At 39.3% G+C, this 22,225-nt stretch overlaps 1 protein-coding gene across 2 annotated transcripts in view; it reads right to left on the reverse strand.

The window, feature by feature from the left end:
* PPP4R1 (protein phosphatase 4 regulatory subunit 1) overlaps positions 1 to 22,225 on the reverse strand; it is a 95,170-nt gene that overhangs the window by 24,001 nt on the left and 48,944 nt on the right. For both annotated transcript variants that reach the window (XM_075533211.1, XM_075533210.1), the window contains exons 10-11: positions 14,979 to 15,109; positions 1,003 to 1,529 (exon numbers count right to left, since the gene is read on the reverse strand). In XM_075533211.1, coding sequence (XP_075389326.1) covers positions 1,003 to 1,529; positions 14,979 to 15,109 — 658 coding nt within the window. The remainder of the gene's footprint in view (positions 1 to 1,002; positions 1,530 to 14,978; positions 15,110 to 22,225) is intronic.

A 22,225-nucleotide genomic window follows, 5' to 3' on the forward strand; every position in this document is an offset into this window, starting at 1 on the left:
GAGTGGTGATACCAGGAGGGTGGAGGGAGGGTGGGGTGGAAAGGGGGAACCGATTACAAGGATCTACATATAACCTCCTCCCTGGGGGGTGGAGAACAGAAAAGACATGACAAAATAATAATTTATAAATTATCAAGGATTCATGAGGAAAGGTGGCGCGGGGAGGGAGGGGGAAACGAGGAGCTGATGCCAGGGGCTTATGTGCTTTACACAATTGATGTACGTATGGATTCTGATAAGAGTTGCATGAGGCCCCAGTAAAATGATTTAAAAAAAATAAGAAGGGTAAATACACATGGATTAAATGCCTTTGACCATGGACCACGGAGATGCATAGCCTTGCTTACATGCAAAATGCATTGGAAAGATGATATCTGAAGATGCATTTAGGTTAAAAATTAGTACCCTATCATTTATTCTCCCTGTGATCCATTTAAAATTATTCTTGTTTTCACTATTTTCTGCTTTTTTTTTCTATTGAAATTTTTATCGGCTTTGCTTTACTTTGTTAGTCTTGTTAGGTTTTGTTTGTTTTTAAATGTTTTTCTATATACAAAATTCGGGAATGGGTAAATCTCTAAGCATCAGACAGTGTTGGAAAGAAAAGGTTCACAGCCCTTAAAACGTGTATTCTATAGAAAACAGACCTTTGTCGATTGTTTAGACAATAATCCTTCCTAAGAAATACTGCATTTGTTACTATTTTATTTGAAAAAGCGAATGAATCTCAGAGCAGAATGAGACAGTTCATAAATTTTAAATTGTAAAGGAAAGTTTTGGAGTGTGACGTGTGTATCAATAAGTCTGTACACCCGTTATGAAAGCAGTGACGGACGCATCATTTTAAATGACAGTTCCTAAAAATTGCATCCATTTTACTTGCATGTAAATTTAAGAACACATAATGACTAGTCATACGGGATTTTTAAAGAAGCATTTTTTCCCCAGGGGGGAGTTCAGAAAAAATAACACTGAATGTCAATTTTGGTCCAAAGAGCTTACCTTTAACATCTGGATCATCGATATGGGGCTCTAGATTTTCTATCATTTCTTCAAGTTCCTTTCTGGTGGCCATGGTAATATTTGGAGAACAGGGCACAGCAACTTCAGGAGTTTCTTTTGGTCTCTCTGGACTGAGTTTATCCCCAGACTCTTGTTCAAGCTCTGTGTCTATATCTATTTCAGGAAGAGGAGTCCTCCAGAAATGGAAGGAGTTGTATAATTCCTGGTCTGAGAGAGCAAAATCCTGTAAACTTGTGCCCACCTCTGGCCGCAGTAGAGATTTGAAGGTATCAGATTTTTTAGCATTCACGTTCCTAGCTCCATCCTGATGAGATTCTGGGGACAAGGTACAAAGTAAGGAGCTGTCCACTGGAATGTTCAGTGCACCTGGAGACCTCCGAGTGATTTCCACATGCTCTGCCAGTGTGTCTTCCAGCTGGATGCTGGAATTGCTGACACTCAGGTCTGAAAGCGGAGCCTCTGGCCGAGTCTGTGCATCCTCAGGGACATCTTCTCCATCACTGACTCTTTTGTTGTTTTATTTGAAAAACAAGCAAACAAACAAAACAACCGTGAAAGTAAAATTACCAAAAACAAACCCAAAAAGGTCATGAAAAATTCTATACACAGCGCTCAGACAAGGTAACTATTAAAATAAGAGCAGCCACAAACTGCATAGGGTTAGCTGCAGTACTTAAAATAGTTTCTTTTCCTCCAGCTGTACTGGGTTCAGAGATCTGCAAACATCTGTTACGTGTAAGTCTAGATCCTTAAAAGATTCAGGCATCATACACTTCACCCACTTCTCACTTATCCACTATATCATCACTGCCATCGCCTAAGCTCCGACTCCCGGAGGACAGGGCAGACCTGCTCTGTGGGTCTTCAAGACGGTAACTCTTTTATGGGAGCAGAAAGTCTCATCTTTCTCTCCTGGAGCGCCTGATGATTTCAAACTGCCGTCCCTGTTAGCAGCCTGTAGCATCACCACTCTGCCACGAGGGCGCCAACGTGCACAGGGACAGCAGGGCTGGGTGGTGACCGTGCAGTTTGCAAACAACATAAACCCGAAGATATGTGTTATTTATATAAAAATACAGTCATCGTGAAATCTAGCATTTATGTAATGATAAAACCTAGCGGCTATATAATAATGTCATCCTCCATTATGTAATCTGATATGTTTATCCTCCACTTTCACTATAATGTTGGTTTCTGCATAATAAATTAGTCTTGGAATTTAATCATGCAGATACATGAGGACTGGATGTAACTGGAAAAGATGACATTTACAAATCTAGAATTCTAAAATACCAAATATAAAGACAACTAACAAAACATAGCAAAAAGATAAATTATTACAAAACATTTTAAGATAAATATAATTTAAAATTATCTGACACTTTAATGACATTCAAGAACTGAGAATTGAAACCTGTTTTTTTGTGTTAGGAAAGGAAAAACTCTACCTAGGAGTAGTCGCGTTCCTTGTTCACTGTCCTCTTAAAGTCTCCTAAGAGTAAATAAAGGTTTTTTCCCCAATATACTTTCAGGTGCCAAGTTTTCCTAAAATAGACCAGAACTTAATTGATAAGGACTTCTGGTACATGTCGTAAATTACATTTCACTGACTACTGCCAGACATCATCAAAATTAAAGCAATACAATAAGATTTATTGGTTGTCTTTTTACTTCACTTAGCTCAAAGTTAAGAAGCGTTTACTGAACACACAAATAAAAGTGATGTTAAGGATTCAACAGTGAATGATGCAGACCTTGCTCTTCAGATTATGGATGAGTAGGGAAATGAATATATACGCAGATGATGGCTGAATAGCAGGCAAGTCTAGAAGTATACAAAGGGCACAGTGTACAGAGGAAGTAGATGGACATTGGGCCTCCACTCAAGCACTTAATCAATGTAAGAACACTTTGTTCTAATAAATTGGCATTCCAGGATGCACACCTTTCCGACACGATTGCTGAAGAAAAATGTGTGCATAAGCAAAAGAAGAAAGCTGACAGTGCCTGGAGTCTTAAAAGCTTGAAGATAAACAAGAGGCCATCTAGCTGAGAAGCATCAAAGCCCACATGGAAGAAGCACACCCCTGACCACGAGGTGTAGAAGAGACCAGTTATCAGACATCAAAGAGCTAAAAACCTTATCAGTGGGTGCCCACCTTCCTGACACCACCACTGAAAACAAACGTGTGCGTAAGCAAATGTGGTGAAGAAAGCTAATGGTGCTCAGCTATCAAAAGATATAGCATCTGGGGTCTTAAAGACTCAAAGATAAACAAGTGGCCATCTAGCTGAGTATCATCAAAGCCCACATGGAAGAAGCAAACGAGCCTGTCTGACCACAATGTGCAGAAGGGACCAGTTATCAGACATCAAAGAGCTAAAAACCGTATCACTGGATGCCCACCTCCCTGATAACAATCAATGAAGACAAATGTGTGCATAAGCAAAGGTGGTGAAGAAAGCTGATGGTGCCCGGCTATCAAAAGATATAGCATCTGGGGTCTTAAAGACTCAAAGATAAACAAGTGGCCATATAGCTCAGAAGCAACAAAGCCCACATGGAAGAAGCACACCAGCCTGTGTGACCATGAGATGTCGAAGGGATCAGGTATCAAGCACCAAGGAACAAAAAAATCATACCATTGAAAATGTGGGTTAGTGCAGAGTGGAGACTCAAAGCCTAATGGTAGCCAACTGGATACACCTTGCTGAGGGGTTGTGGGGAGGAGATGAACCAGGTCGAGTGCAGGGTAGCAACGATGAAACATAACTTTCCTCTAGTTCTTAATTACTTCTCCCCCCCGCCACACACACACAATCATGATCCCAATTCTACGTTGCAAATCTGGCTAGACCAGAGGATGTACATTGGTACAGATAGCAACTGGAAACATAGGGAATCCAGGGCAGATGACTACTCCAGAACCAGTGATGAGAGTGGTGATGCCTGGAGGGTAGAGAGAATGTAGGATAGAAAGAGGGGACTGATTACAGGAATCTACGTATAGCCTCCTCCCTGGAGGAGGGACAGCAGATAAGAGGGCAGGGGGAGACATCAGACAGTGTAATATATGACCAAATAATAATAACACATGAATGACGAAGGGTTCATGAGGTAGGAGGGAGTGGGGAGGGAGGGGGAAAATGAGCAGCAGATATTAAGGGCTCAAGTAGAAGGCAAATGTTTTGAGAATGATGATGGCAACAAAGGTACAAATGTACTTGACACAATGGACGTATGTATGGATTGTGATAAGAGTTGTACGAGCCCCAATAAAGTGATTTAAAGAAAAATGAATGAGAGGAATAATAAAAGGCTGTGGTGGAACTGACACTTGAATTGCATGGAAAAGAACCAGTCAACGAAGCTCAGAGGAAGAAGTATTTACAGAAGAAAATAACATGACCAAAAGCAAGAGAGAGAGAACAGGCGAAGTACCGGTAGATTCTGAAAATGGCAAGGCGTTTGCTATGATTGCAAGTATGCTAAGGAGGCAAGAATGAAAAATCTCACAGGAATCATGGTATTCTGAGTCAAATAACTCTGGAATTTGTCAGATGAGACACACACACACACACAGGAATTAAGGGAATTACATGATTCACTGTATTGTCCCTGAATGTCTACTTTGGAAGCAGTATATAAAATGGAACAAAGGGAAGATAAGCAGAAATCAGAAAATAGATTATGATACTGTTTTATGATAATTATAAACATGTCCAAAAGACAAAAATAAATAGCATTTGTTCACTAATAAAGGCATTATAAAGTTAACAATGGTGGGAGAATCCCAAAAGATTTTCAGGTTTATGAGAAAAGTTAAACAGATGATGATAGAAACAGCTCAAGACGATGAGACTGTTAATGAGCTAAGGTTCAGATAGGATGAATTAAGCATGTTAAATTCTAGACAGTGGTGATGCCTACGGAACACTGGTCAGACACCAGGGAAAGAGCTGGCAATCAATGACAGATCTGGTGGTCCATCACCTTAGAGAGGCATTTGTGGCATGGGGGGCCGAGCTGTGTGTGAAGCAAGACAAAAGAAGGGTGAACATGATAATTGCATAGAAGCAAAGAAGAAATTATTTTTCCTTTTAGAAAAGATTGACAGACAAGCATATTCTGAGGACGAGATGTTAGAAAGGAAGAAGGGGAAGCTATAAATATACAAATAAATATAAATATACAAATGTGCTTGACAAAATGGATGTGTGTATGGATAGTGATAGGAGTTGTACGAGCCCCCAATAAAATTATTTTTTTTAAATCAGTATTAAAAAAACCCTGAAATCGAAGTAAGGATGTAGGTAAATGTGTGTGGAAAACATGGAGAAAAATTAAACGTGGTTCTTTACATGGTCTTCCAGTTAAAGCAGGTGATGGCCAGTCCCAAAGCCCTCTTGGGCACAGTGTATACACACTGAACATGGGAGAAGGGAATACATGTTTTTCACAGGATTATTGTTTACTGACGTTATTTTCAAGAATATTTATTTAAAAATAGGTTATTAAAAAGATTTAGAAAACAGGTAAGCAATATATATATATGTGTGTGTGTGGCTGAAAATACAGTACACAATGATAGCACCGTAAATTGTTATTTCCTTTCCATTTTAAATATAAGACATACAATAGGCACTTATCATAAACTGGTATTACAATTGTGATCACAGTGGACTGTAAATTCTTGGATTGCTACTGCCAGCACTGATGCTGGATTAACATAAAACTCTGACGCCTATTAAGAACTTATTGCTCACTCACAAAATCAAAGGATTGGCTAAGATCTGGTAAGATAGTTTTCCTCTCCAAAAGAATGCCTTCAGGTAATGCTGCTACACAAATATGTCTTCTATTTGTATATGAGTTATCATATTTCCCAGTCATTTTTGCCTTATTAAAAGTATGCAATTTTCTTCTTTTACTATAAAGATCATTGGTGGGATCAATGGTGAAAGCTGAACAGTCTTAAATTACACAATGATAATGCATAAATGTCTACTTCCTAAATTTTGGTAATTGTACTGTGATTATATAAGAATGCTTATATTTTGAAGAAATGCACAGTGAATTATTTTTAAAAGGCAAAAAGACCTCATGCTTAAAACTTCTCAAAGAATTCACTTTTTAAAAAGTAGGATATGGTAAATATTATCAAGCAAACAGTTGAAAATCTAAATGATTCTGTATGCTATTTAAGTTTTTTTTCTCAAATTATTCAATCTAACTTTAAAATTTTACGTTCAATTGGGACAGCAGCTTGACAACATAAGAATTAATACATGTGGTTGGTGCCTGCACTGCCTGGTCATGGGCCACTCACTACCTGCTCAAATAATACCTAATGAACCAGAGTGGCCAAAATCTCTCTCTCTCTCTCTCTCTCTCTCTCTCTCTCTCTCTCTCTCTCTCTCTCACACACACACACACACACACACACACACACACTCACAAAACAAACCTACCAAGCTTGTTGACTAGATAAAGAAGAGTGGTCAATGTTACTCTTCAGGTCTGAAATGTATTCTCCCCCCTGGCTCAATTTCCATCCAAAGAGACGTACCTATAGAAGCAGTAACCCTAGGAAGGCATGCCCACTGGAGAACACTCAACCATTTGGAAGTCAGGGAAAGGAGGCAGTACTTGTCTAGGGACAGAGTTCGGATGGGCTGGGAGAGAGGAAGGCGTCTAGGAGGGGAATACAAAGTGGAGGTAGGAGGTGCTAGGGTTGCACTGTCAAATGCATGAAGTAGGATGTCTATAACTGCTGCATGGAAGACTGGTTTTTGTGGAATTTCAATGAATTCACAAAGGGTTAAAAAGAAGTTGGTTGCAGGGGAAGTTGGCAAGAGGTAAATTGGGTACACAGAAATGACTTCATATTCCTAGCCTAAAAATGGCCAAAGGATGACTGGAAAATAAATTAATTACACAAAGATAATAATGGTTGCAAGCAACTATTCAAAATGAAACAAAAGGTCTCTATTCACCTGGAAAACAGAGTAAGGAGAGTCAGAGTAGTGTGATATAGCCCATTAATACAGTCCTTCTAGCCTTGGCTTTCTAGCCACTGCCTCCAAACTTGTCTCTCTTTATCATACTGTGGTGGCCTGCGAGTTGCTGTGAGGCTGGAAGCTGTATCACTGGTACTTCAAATGTCAGCAGTCACCCAAAGTGAACAGCCTTCAGTGGAGCTTGCAGACTAACAGTCAGTGAGAAAGTCATTACCTCCCCACTTAGGAGGAAGGAGTTGCTAAGCCCTTATGCATGGCTTGGCTTTGAAACATGTGTTAGACACTAAAGATCTCATGAAAGGAAGCAGAACATTGTCAGAGGCAGTACTAGAGGCTGGGCCCCTGAGTCTGCGGACACTCAAAACGTGACTGAAGAGAGCGGTTTTCTTGGAGTGGAGGCGACCATGGAGTAAAGCATATTGTAATGGAGACGTCAGGATCTTCATTTGCTGATGGGGCACGACTCAAGGTAATGAGAAACTGTGGCAAAAAGGATCGGAACTTGGAATGAAGTAGCAATCTAGGAAATTTGGAAGTCGTCAAAAATGAAACGGATACATATCCTAGGCATTAATGAGCTGAAATGGACTGATACTGGCCACTTTGATTCGGGAAATCGTATGATTAACCATGCCAGGAATAACACCATCAAGAGGAATGGCACTGCTTTGTCAAAAGAGACAGTTCAAAATCAATGATGAAGTGCAACGCGTCTGTGATAGGATCATCTCTATCTACCTTCAAGGTAATCTAATCAATTCAACTGTTATTAATATTTATGCACCAAACACAAAAGCTAATGATGGACAAGTTGAAGATGTCTACCAATGACTTCAATCGGAAATTGATCAAACAAGCGATCAAGATGCACTGATAATTATTGGTGATTGGACTGCAAAAGCTGTTAACAAAGAGGAATGAACAGAAGTTGGGGAAAGATGGTCATGGTGACAGAAGTGAAGCTGAGAATCGCATGATAGAATTTCACAAGGCCAATGACTTATTCAAAGCAAATACCTTTTTCACAACACAAAAAGCTGCTATGACTACACACATGGACTTCTCCAAATGGAATACACAGAATGCAAACTGATTACATCTGTGGGAAGAGAAGATAGAGAAGCTCAAGATCAGCAGCTAAAACCAGGCTGACTGTGGAAGGGATTTTCAATTGCTCCTAGGTAAGTGCAGGAAAAAAGCTGCAGAAAATTAAAACAAATCCTTGAGACCCAAAATACAAATTTGAGTCTATCCCGCCCAGATTTAGAAACCTGCTCAAGAACACATCTGATCCACTCAACACTAATGACAGAAGCCCTGCTGAGCTGCGGGAGGACATCAAGAGCATCCAAGAAGAAAGCAAAAGGTCATTAAAAAGACAGGAAAGAAAGAAAAGTTCAAAGTGGATGTCAGAAGAGACTCTGAAACTTGCTCTTCATCACAGAGCAGTTAAGTCACATGGAAGAAATGACGGATGACTTCAAAGAACTGAACAAAAACTTTCAAAGGGCAGCTCCAGAAAATTCAAATATTGTAACAAAATGTGCAAAAACCTAGTTAGAAAACCAAAAAGGAAGAACATACTAAGCATATCTTAAACTCAACAAGGAAAAAAATTCAAGCCTCAAGTTCAATCTACTGAACTGTTATTACTAATATCACATGCAAGTAAAATTTTGCTGAAGGTTATCCAGTACCTGCAGCGGTACACTGACAGGGAGCTGCCCGAGGGCCAGGCTGGCTTCAGAACAGGGTCTCACTGCTGTTGTCAAAGGAATCTTGGCTCAAAGCAAAAACACAAGAAAGATGTTGTGTTTTACTGACTACAACCCGGCATTTGATGGTGTGGATCATTAACAAAGTATGGATCACCTTGAGAAGAATGGGGACTCCAGAACACTTCACTGGCTCATGCAGAACGTGTACATGGCTCAAGAGGCGGTTATGAGAACGGAACAATGGAATGCTGCAGGATCTTAAATCAGGAAAGGTGTGCCAGGGTTGTATCCTCTGACCATACTTATTCAGTCTGTACACTGAGCAATTAATCAGAGAAGCTGGCTAATATGAACAAGAATGCAGCATCGGGCTCGGAGGAAGGATGATGAACAACCTACAATCTGCAGATGCCACAACCTTGCATGCTGCGAGTGAGGACTTGAAGCGTTTAATGATGAAGATCAAGGATCGGCGCCTTCCTGTTGGATTACCACTCAATGTAAATTAGACCAAAATACTCACAACTGGACTAGTAGGAAACGTCAAGATAAATGGAGAACATTTTTCTGTATTTTTGTTTTGCTTTGTTTGTTCAGATTAGGGTGTATCTCAGAGGTGTTATGTCATTGGAGTTCACCCTTATAAAGCTGTTATATGTTTTTTTGTGTTTCAGTATGTGAAACCCAGCACTGCTGAAACTATGGGGACAGCAAGAAGAATAAGGGTGTTACTTTGGTGGGGGAGGGGCTTAGGGTGAAGGGGGAGATGATATCAAGGAGTCCAGGAAGAAAAAGAATGTGTGGAAACTGATTGTGGTAGCAATGTACAATTCTGCTTGACACGATTGAACTATGCAATGATATATGTATTAACTCCTAATTAATCATAAAATTAAAAAAATATTAATGGAGAAAAGGGTGAAGTTATCAAGGCTTTTGTCTTGCTTGGATCCACAATCAATGCACATGGAAGCAGCAGTCAAATCAAGTTGCATTAGGTAAATCAAGTTGCATTAGGTAAAAATTAAAAATTTTTAAAATTAAAAATCAAGTTGCATTAGGTAAATCTGCTGCACAAGCCCTCTTTAGAGTACTGAAAAGCAAAGATGTTATGTTGAGGACTAAGGCGTTCCTGACCCAAGCCATATTTATTTTCCATTGCCTCACACCATGTGAAAACTGGATGTTGAATAAGGAAGACTGGAAGAGAATCAATGCATTCGAATTGTGGTATGGGCAAAGAATATTGAAAGTACCATGAATTTCTAAAAAGACCAACCAATCTGTCTTGGAAGAAGTGTGGCTCCTTTCCTTAGACGCAAGGAGGACAAGGCCTCACCTTACATACACACTTTGGACATGTTGTCAAGAGAGATCAGTCCCTGGAAAAGTACATGTCGTGAATGGTAGAGTGGAGGGGCAGTGAGAAGACCAAGGCACTCAACAAGATGGATTAACACAGCGGCTGTCACAATGGGCTCAGGCACAGGAACTATTGTGAGGATGCCACAGGGCTGGGGACTACTTCATTCTATTGTACGTAGGGTTGCTATGGGTCAAAAGTTACTTGAAGGCACCTAACAATAACAACAACAACAGTCACTGCCTATGGCTGTAATTTCATTTTGTAGCAAGTTCACTGTTACAGGATTGAGGTGGGATATACCCTTCATAGATGTAACCTCATTAGCAGGTGTGACTTAAGTCACTTTCCTTTGTTTTCCCTGTGGGTATGTATGGTCCACTGAAACAGAAAACACACGGTCATCACCAACGCCATTCCTCCGTGAATAAGTGGCATCTCAGAAGGAGAACGATCCCAGGACCATTGTTAGTGGAACATGCTCAAGATCTTTGTCTGAACTGGAGAGACCAAGACCAGAGGCACCCGAGGTTATACAACGGACAGTACAGGATCCAGGACAAAGCCAGAGGCTGAGGCAAGGAGCAGTGATGAGACTGAGAATGTGTGGCAGAGTGAAAGATGGGCTTCCTTGTCCAAGGAGGCAGAAGCCAAGGGACCATGTGGCTGAGAGGTTTAAGACCAGAAAAAGAGTTGGCTGCTGGGTGAGATGAGGTGTGGACCAATGACTGTATCCTGTTTTCTGATATTGACTTGTGCCAACCTGTTAACTTCTCTAAGGAAGCCCCTCACTGTGAGCATTGTCTCTTAGGTTCTATATGGTCATTGCAATACATTACTGAACCCAGTGTAGATGTAGTGAGCTGTGGGAGGAACGGTTGGTGTCACAATAGTTAAAGAAAGATGGAGGGTGGAGGCATGTTTGACCTTTGCACCTCATGGCAATAAGGAAGTCAGACGGTCAGAATATGGTGCCTTCCCTGCTTCATGCCATTTTTGCAAAGAGGAAAAGGAACGCGTGGCTGACTGCAACCATGAATAACAGCTGCCTTTGTCATGAGACCAGAACTGTTGGTGTCCCACTACCATCAGTGACCACGTTGATCAGCTACTATAAAAAGGACCTTGATCAAAAGGAAGGAAATTCATGACACGATTTAAAATTCTCACTTCTGGAGCCATGTACATGAACCACTGAAACTACCATCCTGAGATCATCTTTAAACCTTAACCCAAAATATTCCCTAACGTCTTCTTAAGCCGCCAAATCCTTTAGCTTAACTAGTAGAGACCCGCTGTGCCTTGCATCATGCTCTTTTAGGAACTATCTATTTGAAATCCCATAGACAACAGCAACCTAAAAGTTCCGCTAAGATGTTTAGGAGGCAATGAACTTATGTCAACTGATGAGGACCAACTCAGAAAAGGAAGATAAGAATCGTTGCACATTAAGTGTAATCCATTTCTGTAAAGCATACAGGCAGAATCTGTTAAACTAGTATGTTTTACTATAGATATCAACGGCAAAATTAAAACAAGGAACAAAACACTGATTCTGGCTCCAAACAAAACCTTCCAGCGACAGCAGTACACTCTGATGCAGAGGAAAAGAAACAAATGGTACTCTAATCCAGTGATATGGACAGCAGTGGAGCGAAGGGTCTACGCTTTCAGGAAAGACTTCCTGCAGGTAGGCCAGAGTAGACATTCACTTTATTAAGTAAGGGTAGAGATGGAATAAAATGACTCTCGATGCAGAAAGTACCAAGTTGGGGGAACCAAAGGAACAGTACATTCAGAGAGCAATATAATATTCCATTTATCTAAATATGGGGGAAAACAGCCGATTTTATATAATTTAATATGCAAATTAAATCTAACTCTGCTTCTAGATTTAACAAAGAAACAGAAGCAGCCTTCTCCAGGTTGAGTGAAAAATAAATCTGCTACATAAGGTCAGAAGTTTATGATCAAGAAACGATTCAAGAGATTATTAAAATCTTAAAAACTCATTGCCATCAAACTGATTCCTCTTCATAAAGACCATACTAAATGCTTCCAAAATCTAATGAAATAAATAGTTGAACTATATTGCTAAAATTATGCTTCCTTCTTAAGATATAAAGTTGAGAAATTAGAATTCTTGGAAACTTGGAAAACAAATCAAGCTCTACCTTTTCAGCTATCTTATTTCTACTGGGTGCTCCATTTGTGCATAATGAACAAATTAGCCTGACATAATAGAAATATGCCACTTGAGACATAAACCTTTTAAAGTTAGTATTAATGGGGTTTACTCCTTATGTGCCCATGAATATGCATAGCACACATAAAAAAAACTAATATGCAATACACTGCATGGTTTGTAGGAACAGTATAATAGGTACCTTTTGAGCATAAAAAATACATAGTACTCTTTTTGAAAACAGGAAGTTAAATTATACGAAAGCTTTTAAAATATCTAATACCCTTCCTTACCTAGGAATTCTTAGCGCCCATCAAAGCATTACCACAATTCAGTAAAGTCTAGTGAGATAGTGAAAGCCCAGTATTATACATTTCATTTGTCATAAAGGTTTATCTAACTCCCAGAAGAACTGACATTTGTAGCAAAAGACAATTGCCTTAAAATAGCTCTTCCACTGATGTCCAGGCAGCTCCAGCAAACATTTTGGTACTTAGGCAAGCCTGTGCATTCATGCAAACTGCACAGCGGCTGCGGGGTTGCAAAGGCAGAGAGTAGCGGTTCCAACAACGCCCTATGGATGTCCAGCTAAAAGGCTACCTGGCACTTTACAGGGTCTACAGACCTCCATCCCATACAATTCTATGTTTTCATCTGCTAGATCACTCGGAGCCTTCAAAATAAGTTACATAACAAGCTTTGCCACACTTAACTATAGTTCAGAGATAAAAAGACAAAGTTTAATTATTATTATTACTTTACTTAAAATTTAAAAAGACATTTTTCCCCACCATCATTTTGTTAAACTCCTCAAAGAAGCTGTTTTCAAAAGAATTGATAAGACTTTGTTTTGGAACAAGGCAGGTTTAGAAGAATTTTTCTTCCTTTACAAAAACAGTGCCTCAGATTTGTTTGACTATTCATTCAGCAGGACGGTAGGAGAACTAGCAAAGAGGTAAAACAAGGCAGCAAAGAAAGGAAGAACTGCCCAATCATATCGCCAAGAAAGCAAACACTAAGTATCAAGACCTAGAGAAGAAAATTTCCATTAGCATCATGACACAGGAGGACACAAGTCACTATGACAACTCAAGTATTACCTTTAAAAAAAAGTACTAAATTAGTTCAAGTATATGACTATCAAAGTTGATATATAAGGGGGAAAGTAAAAAACAACTTGTACAAAACCAAAGAAACCTTTACTACACATAAGTGTATCAAAATGTGGAGTTATTATTTCTTGTCATCTCCTCTATGTCTATGCTCTTCTGAAGGATGTTTCCATATCTCTAACACTGTCCCCAAAGAATTCTATGTTCTTTGATTTATTTCTATCATTCCATCCTCATGGAACGCAGATCATGTTCCTTTTAAATGTTCTTTCAGTTTGGGGATAACAATAAAGTCTGCAAGGGCAAATTCAGAAATGTAGGATAAGGGCCTGGTTTTCCAACAAAATTCTCACAAGACGGTCCTTTGAACCGCCCTCAAAGAATGAGTAGGTCCATTATCGTGATGGAGTAACATTCCTTGGCACCGTTTTCCTGGCCATTTCCTCACCAATGTACTTTTCCATGTTTGCAAAAGTTCTTAAGTCCTTGTAATTGTCCTGTGCTCTCTTGGGGTGGGGTGGGGGTGGGAATCTATAAATATTAACCCTAGGGAATGCAAAAGATAGCCAGAATAACCTTCAGGGCTTACCTTTTTTTCTGCCTTGAATTTAACTGGCCCGGCAGATCCCCTTTGTAAACCACTCTTTTGATTGGAGTTTTTCTTTGAAGGCTGCCAAACATGGAGCCTGGTAGCGTAGTGGTTATGCATGGGGTTGCTAACTGCAAGACCATTACTTCAAAATCACCAGCTGCTCCTCAGAAAAAAGATGTGGCTTTCTACTCCCGTAACAGTTATAATCTCAAAAACTCAGAAGGGGCAGTTCTACCCTGTCCTATAGGTAGCTGAGTCAGCATATGACTCGATGGCAATGACTTGATAGCACTGTTTGGTTTTTGGTAATGAAAGAACTGTCTGTAACCACCAGAACTTGTTGGGTGACAGGGACACGTTCAAACATATTTTATTTGGAATAAACCTATGTATCCATAAATGGGGGAGGGGTGTTAAGGAAACCCCAGTGGCAATACTTTTTGACTACCAACATATTCCCCAAAATACACTAAAAATTTATATTTTCATGAATAAGCATACTACTCTGTTGCTCATCATTAAAATATTTTCCCCTCAATTATGAGGCTCAACACCTTTAATTAAACTAACAAGAAAGGGAAAATAGCAGAAATTGAGTATATACTAAAAGAAACAATTATTATTATTAAATTAGGTTTTATTCCTTAATTACAAAGAAATACTTCTACATTGTAAAGTTACTACTTTGTAAATTCTAAATATTAAACAGGTTGTTTACTTGCTAAATGACTTTTTAAATAAAGAGAACAAATAAGCATGTGACATACACCTTTCCACCTCATAGGTAACTAGTCTGATAGACATTAGCAACTAAATGCATTTAAATTTATATTATGAAAATAGTTACCAGTCTTTATATTCAAGAAAAATAATAAGCTCTACCCCCAAAGCATTTATTTATAAACAGAGGAAATGAACATTTCAGAAGTACTAAAATCTGAAAATGATGTTTTAAAAAGTCTACCTATTTATTCCTTCTATTGACAAGTTATCTTCTGAGCTTTTGCCTTCTTCTTTAAAATGCTGGCCGGAACTAGACGGATTAGCAAAGGTAGATATGAAAGGTCCCAGCGACTGAAAAGCTGCCTGGCGAACCTAGGAAGAAATAAAGCACACATGACTTACTTTCCTGTATTTAAGTATGCTTAAGAGAATAATAAACGTTTCTTTAAAAAAGAATCAGGACTACAAAGCATTTTCCAGCTAGGATTTAAAATTCTAAACTTAAAAAAAATCATTTTATTGGGGGTTTGTACAATTCTTATCACAATCCATATATCCATTCATTGTGTCAAGGATATTTGTACATTTGTTGCCATCCTCATTCTCAAAGCATTTGCTTTCTACTTGAGCCCTTGTTATTATCTCATTTTTCCCGTCTCTCCCGCACCCCCTCCTTCATGAGCCCTTGATAATTTATAAGTTATTATTTTATCATGTCTTACACTGTCCAAAATCTCCCTTCACGTACTGCTCTGTTGTCCATCCCCCAGGGAGGGAGATATATGCAGATCCTTGTAATCGGTCCCCCCTTTCTAACCCATCTTCTCCCCAACCTCCTGGTATTGCCACTCTCACCACTGGTCCTGAGGGGTTCATCTGTCCTGGATTCCCTGTGTTTCCAGTTCCTATCTGTACCAGTGTACATCCTCTGGTTCAGCCATATTTGTAAGGTAGAATTGGGATCATGATAGTGGGGGGTGGGGCAGGGAGGAAACGTTTAGGAACTAGAAGAAAGTTGTATGCTTCATCGTTGCTACACTGCACCCTGACTTGTCTCCTCCCCACGACCCTCTGCAAGGGGATGTCCAGTTGCTTAGAGAAAGGACTTAGGTCCCCATTCTGCACTTCCCCTCATTCACAATGGTAGGATTTTTTTGTTCTTTGATGCCTGATACCTGATCCTACTGACACCTCAAGATCAGACAGGCTAGTGTGCTTCTTCCACATGGGCTTTGTTGCTTCTGAGCTAAATGGATGCTTGTTTATCTTCAAGCCTTTAAGACCCCAGACGCTCTATCTATTGATAGCCAGGCACCATCAGCTTTCTTCACCACATTTGCTATGTGCATGCTTTGTCTTCAGTGATCATGTCGGGAAGGTGAGTATCATGGAATGCCAGGTTACTAGAACAAAATGTTCTTGCATTGAGGGAGTACTTGAGTAGAGGCCCAATGTCTATCTGCTACCTTCATACTAAACCTATAAATATATGCACCTAGATCTATTTCCCCGTCATCATATATAAATATATTTACGTATGTACATGCCTGTAATTGGACCTCTTTAAATGCCCTTTGCCTCCTAGTTCTTTCTTCTATTTCCTTTTACTTTTCTCTTGTCCCACTATCATGTTCAGACTTCATTTCGATTTCAGTAATTCCTCTCGGTTACATTGTCCTTTATCAAGCCCTACCAAGGCTCTTACACCCTTCTCAACACTGATTTTGGATCACTTGTTGTTCCCTTGTCCCTGGGTTTGTTAACACCACTTCCTTTCCCCTATGTCCCCTCAGAACTGTCAGTCCCGTTGTTTTCTCCTCCAGATTGTTTATCCTGCCTATCTTATCTAGCTAGACCTGGAGAAATTATAACATGCACAAAAACAAGAGAGAAAATAACAACTATTACCAAAAAAAAGAAAAGCCTGTAAACAGTTCGAGGTCTGTTTGTTGACCTTTAGGAGTGTTTTCCGGTCGAGTTTAATGGGGTGCCATACTCTGGCCCCAAAGTCTATTTTTGGTACACCATCAGGACTTCCTTGCTCTGCTCCCCTTGCTGTTCTGTTGCACGCCCTTAGTGTTTTGCTTCCATGTGGTGGGGTCAGATAGGGTGCACTTCCCACACTCTCTCCAGTGTTGTCACCTGTAGGGCTATGGGTCAGTGAAGGATGTCGTGTCTCGTAGTGGGGCCGGCCATATCGTCCTCTCTGTGGATTGGCTGCTCTGAGCGGGGATATCGTCCTCAAAGCCTGGTGGACTTGGACGTGCTCCACTCTCTCTTCCTCCCCCTTCATTTGCTCCTGTGTGCTCTGATCTGACGTGTCTCTCTCCCTGAGCTGCAGCTTCAGTGCTATCCTCTGAAGTAGATTCTTCAGGGGGAGAGGGGGCTGTCCATGTAGTTGGGATTGGGTCTAAACATATTTCCTTCCTCTTCTCCTACCCTTTTAAATCCTAATATGAATATTTAAACTATGAGATTCTGAGGATAAGATTATGTAAAACATTTTCATGAAACTAAAGAAATCCTGTTGTAGTGTTCATAAGAACAAAGAGAATGAAGAAAACCATATAAAGCAATAAACCAGTAAAATATAATACACTTATTATCTTCAGGAAGCAAAGACTTCAATTTCTTCACTATGAGGGAGCAAGGCAGATGTACTAGAATTACATATTCACCCACCAGATATTGAACAGCAGCTTAACATTATTTTTATAATTGGGACTTAAAATATCAGTGAAAGAGGTTTTTATGAGAAGAAATGCCAGGGATGGACACATTCTGAAAAGGGCAATTATGACAAAAGAAAAGCTACTATATTAATAAAACCATGACTTGGCTACATGTAATTCCTTTCAGGTGCTTCGTTATTTTTCTGGAAAATGGGTGCAGCAATAATTTTTTCCCAACTCTTAAAAAAAAGATTGCACGTGTAAAATTCTAAAAAAAACAAATATATAAAATATGTTCATTATTGCTTTTAGTTGAAGCAGATACAAAATTATGCAGCTGGCTAAAAAAAAAGGCTAGATTAGCTACATAATGGGGAGAAAGAATAGTAAGTGTGTTTGTGTGTGAATTTACAGCTTTTTTCTCTCCCATTATATTTAACAGCAGATCACTGGGTAGTACAAATGGTTTGCACTTGACTTAAAAGGTTGCAGGCTCTAACCCAACCAGCAGTGCCATGGAAGAATGGCTCAGGATCTGCACTGATAAAGGACACAGTCATAAAACACCCATTAAGCAGTCTACTTTGTAACACACAAGATTGCCATGAGTTGGGTTTTTTTAAAAATAGTTAACAAACATTACTTCCATAAAAACATGAAAGGGAGGGGGAAACAAGATGGCGACAAAAAAAAAACATGAAAGGTTACTTTAAAACATATACATGAATTTAGACTTCTCTGGATATTGTTATACCTTTAAACTTAGTACCCATTAAGGACAAAGAATATGAATTTATTCAAATCATTTGTTTATCCTTTTGTTGATTAGGATAAAATGAGTTTACTGGGGATGAGCGTGATCACTTTAGAATATCTGTTAAGATAATTAATCTATAGCCTAGATTTCACAATAGGAAAAGAGAAATCCAAATAAAATGACGTCCTCAATGTTACCCTACTGGTTATAAAGAGAAAAGACGAGAATGTAAATTTCTTTTCTCCCTAATACAACCTACAATTGAGTAATTTTCCAGTACTACAAAAGTTCATGGTGTGATAGGTTTTCTTGTGCCAACATGGCACCTGAAAAAAGATGTGCATGGAGTTTAGCCTGTCAATCAGGTTACAACTTGATGATCTCTTTGGGAGGCTCAACAGAGAAATGGCTCTTCAAAGTCAGGCCCTTCCTCTTTCTGAGTTAGCTGTCCTGCCTCAACACGCATGCTGTGCCACCTGTGGGGCAAGCCAACCCGTGTACCGTGGTAGACAACGTCACTGTGCCTAGCTGTTCCGCACTGGGGCACAGCCCCACCTTGCGGTGTCTACTGCTTGCTGGCAAACTCTGCTCATCTTGCTACCACTCAAGACACTCTCATCAGCCACTTCACATTGCTACACCATGAGGCTCCACCACGACCTGCTTCACTGTGCTATGGGCCTCTGATTGTCTTGACATCTCATCTTCCAACTCTCTGCTTCCTTGGCCCTGGGCTAGCAGCCAACTTGAGTCAGAAGGCCCTTCAGTAAATTAACTGTTCCATGAAAGTGAGCTAGAATGAGCTTTCTGTACAGCTGTGTGGACTAATTTGCTGTTGTAGTCCTTTCACTATTTAAACCTATTCTCTTACGTAGACATATAAAACCATAAGTGCCCTGGCTTTGTTTCTCTAGAGAACCCTGCCTAACACACCTGTCTTTAATTTGGACTCGTGCTATTTTTCATTTTTCCATATTTTCAAAATAAGATAAAGATTTTAAACATTGCTCTTTAAATCATAAAGGGAAAATCTACAAGTCATATAAAGAATGATTGTTTCAGTTATAAAATTAAATTTTAATTTAATGTGAAATTTTGAAAAGGGAGATTAGAGTAGATTAATCTCTGCTAAATAAGAGGCAGCTCAGAGGCCCTTAGGCTGTTACCGACTGTGTCCACTTAGTCCTTGCCCTAATGGCAGGATGTCAACCAGAGAGGTTTGGTTCATCTCCATTCATATTTCCAGAACCCTGACTTTGAAGTTTCTATCATAGGGGTGATGTCATTTGTAATAAAGCCTAAAGCCTGCAGAAAATGAAGCATATATAATCACACCATAGAGTTTTTGGTGGAAGGCAGTTGAGATAGGGCTCAAGATATAAAGGCTAACCTGTAGGCATGCTAGTTTTCACAAGAGAAATTGGGGTTGGGTTGGGTGGGGGAGACAGAAAGCTGAGAGAGATGCACTTTGGAGTCAGAATAAATATCAAACACAGACACCGAAAAATAGAAATGCTGGAAACCAGAAGTAACGAGACAATCTTGAAAGTATCAAGAGGTAAACCTTTCAGTACTTAGAAATGACCACCAACAAAATAAGAGCTTACTTCTCAGCAGTGACACTGAGGTTAGTGGGATAGCATAATCAAAATGCTCTAAGACGACAGTGAAGGAGTCGGAGCAAAGACCCAAAACCTGCTTGTAGACAAGAGGACATCCCCTGACAGAAGGGTCACAAGGAAGCGCCGAGTCAACCAGGGCGCAGTATAGCATCAAAAAACACACAATATTGCTCTGGTCCTTTGAGGCTTCCTCACCCCCCATGACTATCATGACCCCTCACTATCATGACCCGTCCTGCCTTTCAATTCTGGCAAGACCGGAGCATGTACACTGGGACAGATAGGAGCTCAGGACACATGGAATGCAGGTCAGATAAACCCCTCAGGGGCAGAAATGGGAGTAGCAATACCAGAAGAGTAGGGGGGAAGGTGGGGGAAAGAGGGGAGGGGAAACAAATTACACGGATTGATGCCTAACCCCCGCCCACCCCCAGGGGGTAAACAATAGAAACCAGGGTGAAGGGAGATAGCAGTTGGTGTAAGATATGAAAACAGTAAATAATTTATCAAGGGGTCACACGGGTGGGAGAGAGAAAAAAAAGAGGAGATTTCAAGGGCTTAAATAGAAAGTAAATGTTTAGAAAATGATGATAGTAACATACGTACAAATATGCCTGATATAATCGATGTATTGACTGCTAAAAGAGTTGTAAGCGCCCCAAAATGATTCTTTTTACAAAGAAAAACAGTGGGCCATGAGTCCTATATTCATCTAAGCCATCACTCAAAAATGAAGGCAAAAGAGACTTACCCGCCCCCCCCCCCAAAAAAAAGCAAGAGGTTGAGGTCTTTTAAAAAGCAAATGACTCCAGAGTTGTTCAAATCCACCCAGACAAAAAGGACACCAACAGTAGCTATGCAACTATAAAGACACTGTAAATGATGACGTTTTTTATTTCTTTCAACTGATTTAAGAAATGATACAATGTAATATTGCACATAATTATTGAGGATCGATAATTTACAGAAATACAAGGGGAATTATCCTATAATTCAATTTTTCCATGAACTTTTTCAAGCTCCCTTGCATGTTTTCACAAAGGAGGTAGGCAAGAACAAAGTTGTAATAAGCTAAAGAAATGGCCACAAATGGCAAAGCAAAAAGTATGTGTTGGTTCGCAATTTGTAACAACAGTAGGAATGTCACAAAATGCACGAGAATGACAAGGTTTTCTAATCCCATGAAGACTTACAGCCTTGGAAACGGGGGCAATTCTACCCTGTCCTGTATGGTCACCACCACGAGTTGGAATCATTTCCAACTCATTGGCAGTGCGTTTGAGCCACAAAAAGGGAGTACAAAGGAACTGCTACATAGGAATAACCTTTCTATATATATCACTAGAATTAAGCTGGTACAAATGTGAAACAAATTGGGTCATTAAAAGATGTATATAGCAAAACTTACAGTAAACACTATAGAGAAAACCCTTTAAAATACATATATGGAAAAAAGCATTAGAGAAATTACAATGCTACATTAAAATAGCCACTTAATGCAAATGAAAGCTATTATGGAGGGAAAGGAGAAAAAAAGCCATGAAGCATACAGAAAAAGTAAAATCTAAATGTAAATATTGCTGTATCAATTACAACATTAAATGTGAACAGATTAAACAACCCTGGCAAAATGCAGACTGTCAAACCAAACCCATTGCCACAGTTGAGTAAATTCCCCCACATGGTTCCCAAGGCTGTAATTCTTTATGGAAGCAGATTGCCACATCTTTCTCCCATAGTTCAAATTGATGACCTTTGGTTAGCAGTCAGCTGCTCTAACCACAACGCCAGGAAAGCTCCAATAGATAGCCAAACTGAAAGAAAATAAAACAAACAATACTGCTTAACTATATTTTCCTATAAGAGATATTTTCATATTGAAAAACACAAATAGAGTGAAAGTGAAAAGATTTATCACAAGAGCAACAACCAAAGGAAGGTTAAAGTTACTACACTAAGAAAAACATGATAGTTTTGAAATTTAAAGTTACTAGAGATAAAGGGAATTTTACAAAGATAAAAGTCAATCCATCAGGAAAGATGTAACAATTGTAAACATATATGAACCCAAAATACATAAATAAAATTTATAATAATAAAGAAATAGTAATAGTTGTCAACTTCAATGACCAATTTTCAATAATGGATTGAACAATTAGGCAGAATATCAACAAAGAAATAAAAATCCTGAACAACAATTAAAGCCAATTAGACCCAGCAGACAACTACAGAAGACTTCTGGCAGCAATAACAAAATATACATTCCTCTCAAGAACACATGGAATAGTCTCTAGGATAAATTACGTCTTAAATAATCAATAGGTCAAAATCAGAAAATATTAAAATGAATAATAGTTAGATACAACATACCAAAACTAAAGGATGCAGCTAAAGCAGAATGAAATTCATAACTGTAAATGCCTATATTAAGAAAAAA

This window comes from Tenrec ecaudatus, chromosome 15 (assembly GCF_050624435.1).
Source record: "Tenrec ecaudatus isolate mTenEca1 chromosome 15, mTenEca1.hap1, whole genome shotgun sequence".
Classification (NCBI taxonomy): domain Eukaryota; kingdom Metazoa; phylum Chordata; class Mammalia; order Afrosoricida; family Tenrecidae; genus Tenrec; species Tenrec ecaudatus.